Raw genomic sequence first — 4818 nt, 5'->3', positions numbered from 1 at the left:
GAGCGTTGGCTCACCAATGAACAGAGGTTTTGTTGTAGGGTCCAACAAAGCCTCTTTGTGACTCGAGCTTCACAATATACAGCGACTGTGCCCAATCCCTAATCTTTCTTGGGTGACCGATTAACATTCTACCATAGGTTTACTATACTGTACTTCTAAGACGTCTTAGAGGCAGTCTTGCCAACATTTTGAAGGATTTCTTACCAAAAGAAAATGTACAGTGAACTCAGATTGTGGTTCAGATGTCACAACATTAACTTGAAATAAATCACTCATTTAGTACTCAAGCTCTAAAGCCCTTGTGATATTTTTGCCAAGCAGTTTTCATTTTTTTCCGTTTCATGCTACGTTTTGGCACCATCCTGTGGCATTTTGGTATAAATCTTCCTTGTTGAAGTTAGTTGATGAGCTCCATTGCAGTACTTTGGTGCCATGTTGAAGTAAGTCAAAAAATGTTCTTGCCACTGCAAATGTGTAAATCAAAGCCCACCCAGAATATCAACTCCCATCTAGAAATGAAAACAGAAGTGGTAACATCTCGTACCCACATCCTGCATAGATGCCGTGCAAGAGTCTGTTTTGGGTTTTAAATACAATTCCGGTTGCTATGTGAACACAATGTCTGCGGTTGACAAGCATACAGCGGCCATGTTGTGATGAGAGCAAGAAACACATTTCTTCTTTTATTCAAGCAAGTAGGATGCTGTAGAAAATGACATTAGGGAACATTTGTGAACTTGTGAAGATACAGTCAGTGCATGCTCAAAACTTTTCATAATGCTTTTGTGCCACCTTTTACAATCCAGTGAATGTGGTATGTGCTTAGCAAAACAACAAGAGACGAGTAGAAACAGTCGTACGGTGTTAAAAATCGTAGCATGGATGTGCTACAGAATGAGCAATCCTGTTTTCACCGCTTGAGTCGGATCTCTGTTTTTGAGGTGCGATAGTGGTGTTGCGTAAGGACGACCTCTTAGGGCTCCTCTTCTTCGACCGATCTCTGATGCAGTCCAGGAATCAACTTGAGGATGTTTTTCCGAACGTTGGTCCGTTTGGTTTTTCTGGGCAGGGTACCGAACAAAGAGGTGATTCTTGCCCTATCCCAGGTAGGCGACTGCGAGCCAATACTGCTGCCGCTGCTGCTTGCCAGGCTGGAGCTGCTGGACCGGCCGATGGTGTGATGGAGATGACTGGAGGAATACTTTCGTGAGAAGAAATGCTCTTCTTGGGTGGTGCTGGCCGCGCTGCAGGGGCTGGGTGAGCTCAGGTCCCCGAACACGCTCCCCTGGTCACTGTCGTCCGTCAACAGTCCCCTGTAGCTGCTGTCACTGGAGAAGCGGAGGCTGCGATGGTCCACCGGTGAGTTCTGAGCTTCCGAGGAATCCGTTGAGAGGTTGCTTTCTTTCAAAGTGCCTGCAGACGGAAGACAGAAATTTATCTGTATGTGTAAAGTTTAGTACAGGAAGGATGTATCTATGAAGCGAGTTATCTAGCTAGCCATCTAGCTATCTATCTATCTATCTATCTATCTATCTATCTATCTATCTATCTATCTATCTATCTATCTATCTATCTATCTATCTATCTATCTATCTATCTATCTATCTATCTATCTATCTATCTATCTATCTATCCATAGCTAGCTATCTAGCTAGCTAGTTAGCTATATATCTATACAGTGGTGCCTTGAATTGACTTGATCTTGTGAATTTGTAAATAGTCAACAGCAAATGTCAAGTTCACGCTTCAACTGCTCACATACACAGATGACAGATGTCAGTGCGTGTGAAAAAGGAAGCGCTGTGGTCTGACAGCCGAGCCCAACCCATCTCACCTCCGATGATGCGTTGTTCCCGTAATGTAAGCGCTTGCATCTCCAGCAGTTTCTCACTCAGCGATTGCTACGCACCAGACAAAATCACACGGTTAAAAATGTCCTGTTATTTTCCTGGTTTAGAGAAGCTCACCTTAAGCTGGTTGACCCTCTTCTCCAACTCGATCCACTTCACCACACTGCCGCATACTGTCTCCAACCTGCAATGGGCCACGCATGCTCGTTAACAAAGGTTTTCCTCTTCCGGTCACAGTTACTTAAGGGTGGATTGGTACTTTAAACTGTTAGTCGATCCTCCTATCAGATCGAGAACGTGCTGATGAGTGAATCCTTCGATGCTGTCGCCGTTGATGGTGATGATGACGTCTCCTGTGAAGAGATTGATGAAGACACATGTAGGGCAAGCGATATGATGATGCAGGTGTCAAATTTGTAATCAGTCAATCGGCCCATTTAAAGGTTGACAAGTTTTTAACTATCTCTGATAAAACCGATGCATGCAGTTTTCATAACGGATGTGCAGTTTCACGCAATCGACACGAAAAGTATGAGAAGCAGAAAGGTGAAATGGGGTAAAACGTGGAGGAAGTGAGCTCGTTCACCTGCGGTCAGGCCGGCAGTCTCTGCGGCACTGTTGTCCTCCACCCTGCTCACAAACGTGCACACTTCCACTGCAGAGCTGCTCTTCAGCTGCAAGTTGTGCGTCTGCAATAACAGGGAAATGCATATCAACGAAAAAAATCTCACTTTTGAGAGAAACTGGGGCACGCTCGAGCATGCTTAGCTGTACCTGAACTTCAAATCCAAATGTTTCATTTTCTTTCTTTTCCAGGACATTTGTGATTCTGTGCAAGACAAAAAGTCAAGGTTGCAGTTTGTACACAACACATTTTATTTATTTTAGATTACCGTAATGTTTTACCTTTGTGGATCAGAATAGTCAACCAGGAAATGTTTAGGCTGCAAAACACAAAATGCAAATTCATTAATGATGTGCTTACTTGACACTTTTTTTTTCTAACCAAAATTAAGACTTTGGAATGAGCTGTACAATAAAATTGCATCATAATAAGAGTCACTATTAAGCTCACAGTTAAGTGAGTGTGTGTGTGTGGGGGGGCGGATTCTCATGCTGCAATGTTACATAACAAATAAGATTAAAAGAAATCACGAGCTTTTGGGCCAAAAATTCACATTTCTTGGGAATTTGTTGAGAACACTTAACGGTAAATCGGGGATAATTCACTGTTCAATAAAGGACCATTCTGAAAGATAAAGCTTAGCGATAAGCTAATTGCATGTCAATATTGCTTTTTTTTTTTTAAAAATCTGATGTCAAAATATTCATTTATTTTATTTTAAAAGTAGACCCAAGCACAGAGCACAATTTACTATGTAGAACATATGCTTAAGTGTGCAGTGTATTTGTGCTAAGTATAGATTTTGATTTCAAAATAATGAACGCATACATTGTTCATACTTACAATTAAAATCCATTTTTGTTTTAATACTTTTAGGTAAGGGTCAATCCCAAAACAGACTCAATTAAAAACAAGTTGGCCTTAAACGTGGTGGTTTGTTTTATTTAAAGGGGGGCTCCATTTAGTCAAGCCTGCTTACCTTGGCTACTCTGGGCAGAGAGTCGCTGCTGTGTCGGTGTCTGTGGTGCTCGTTGCTGCCCCTCAGTGAGCGTCGGTACCACAGGGAGCTTTTCTTCCTCTCCGCACCGGCCTGGGCTGGACGTCCACCGGGATTCATGGCGGACTTGAGGGGCTGGAGGGCAGGCCGAGGGCGGAGGAGGAAAATTAGGATGGAGACAGAAGGTGGGGGAAAGTGGACCTGCTTCAGAGCATTGTCGTGCTTGCGTTTGGCATGCTGTTGAATGTTAGACGGAGGCGTGCGCGTGCACGTCGCTGCTGAAAGCCAAACGCGTCAAAGCGCGTGTCAACGTCACCTGACGTGCGTGGCGCTGGTGAGAAGCCAAACATCATACCCGAAAAGAAACATGATTCGCTCTTGAATTTGTGTTCACAAAAGAAAGTATTCTATGTGGGTTTTTTTTACCCGCAAACAGGTGAGTTTGCATGTGCGGAAATGCGAATAGTGGGGGTCCACTATTTTTTTAAGCTACTTACCTATTTAAACTTTCTTTGCCTACTTGCGGCTGCATGGTCTGATGAGAAAATAAAAAGCAATCTTTCCACTCGAGACGGTTCTTGTCCTTTTTTTCTGCAGTCTCAGCAATTTGCTGCGCCAAGTGTCAGGGGCAAGCAAAGCGTGACAAACACCTGCGCGCGCCCTGTAAGCTTTAGAAGGTGTTAGCAGTGTGCTTCCATGCGGAAAGACTCACTAGTCTTTTGGGGACGATCAAAAGGAAGATTTGTCACTCCCTTTAATGAGATCCCCCGAAATATTCATGGCGTCATTATATGATCAAAGTCCCAAGTGACTGTCTGGATCAAATTGATGATCTACATGCATATTATTTTGGAAGTAAATCAAAGATCCCTTTTGTTTGCTAATATCATTGCCTTCTTCACGACGGAAAGGATCATTTATCACACTGATTGCTCGGTCCCGATCACCCACGAATAGCGGGGGTTCGCCATTTTTTCTCGAAAACCGCTGTGTCCATCCATTCATCCATCCATCCATTTTCCGTACCGCTTAGTCCCCACGGGGGTCGCGGGCGTGCTGGAGCCTATCCCAGCCGTCATCGGGCAGTAGCCGGGGGACACCCTGAACCGGTTGCCAGCCAATCGCAGGGCACACAGAGACAAACAACCATTCGCACTCACACCTAGGGACAATTCGGAGTGATCAATCGGCCTACAATGCATGTTTTTGGGATGTGGGAGGAAACCGGAGTGCCCGGAGAAAACCCACGCGGGGCCGGGGAGAACATGCAAACTCCACACGGGGAGGGCCGGAGGTGGAATCGAACCCGCACCTTCCTAACTGTGAGGCGGACGTGCTACCCAGTG

At 44.7% G+C, this 4818-nt stretch overlaps 1 protein-coding gene across 1 annotated transcript; it reads right to left on the bottom strand.

The window, feature by feature from the left end:
• Positions 1-651: 651 nt before the first annotated feature.
• Positions 652-4171, bottom strand: cytip (cytohesin 1 interacting protein). The gene is made up of 9 exons (XM_088382351.1): positions 3970-4171; positions 3455-3607; positions 2757-2794; positions 2625-2679; positions 2437-2539; positions 2110-2203; positions 1968-2034; positions 1835-1901; positions 652-1413 (listed from the first exon to the last, which is right to left on the bottom strand). Exons 2-9 carry the CDS (start codon positions 3590-3592, stop codon positions 974-976), a joined length of 1002 nt encoding a protein of 333 aa, XP_088238477.1. The 5' UTR covers positions 3593-3607; positions 3970-4171; the 3' UTR covers positions 652-973.
• Between the last annotated feature and the right edge of the window lie 647 nt (positions 4172-4818).

This window comes from Syngnathus floridae, chromosome 8 (assembly GCF_059516105.1).
Source record: "Syngnathus floridae isolate MCC-2025c chromosome 8, RoL_Sflo_1.0, whole genome shotgun sequence".
Lineage (NCBI taxonomy): Eukaryota > Metazoa > Chordata > Actinopteri > Syngnathiformes > Syngnathidae > Syngnathus > Syngnathus floridae.
This window is presented reverse-complemented; position numbering and strand designations above follow the sequence as displayed.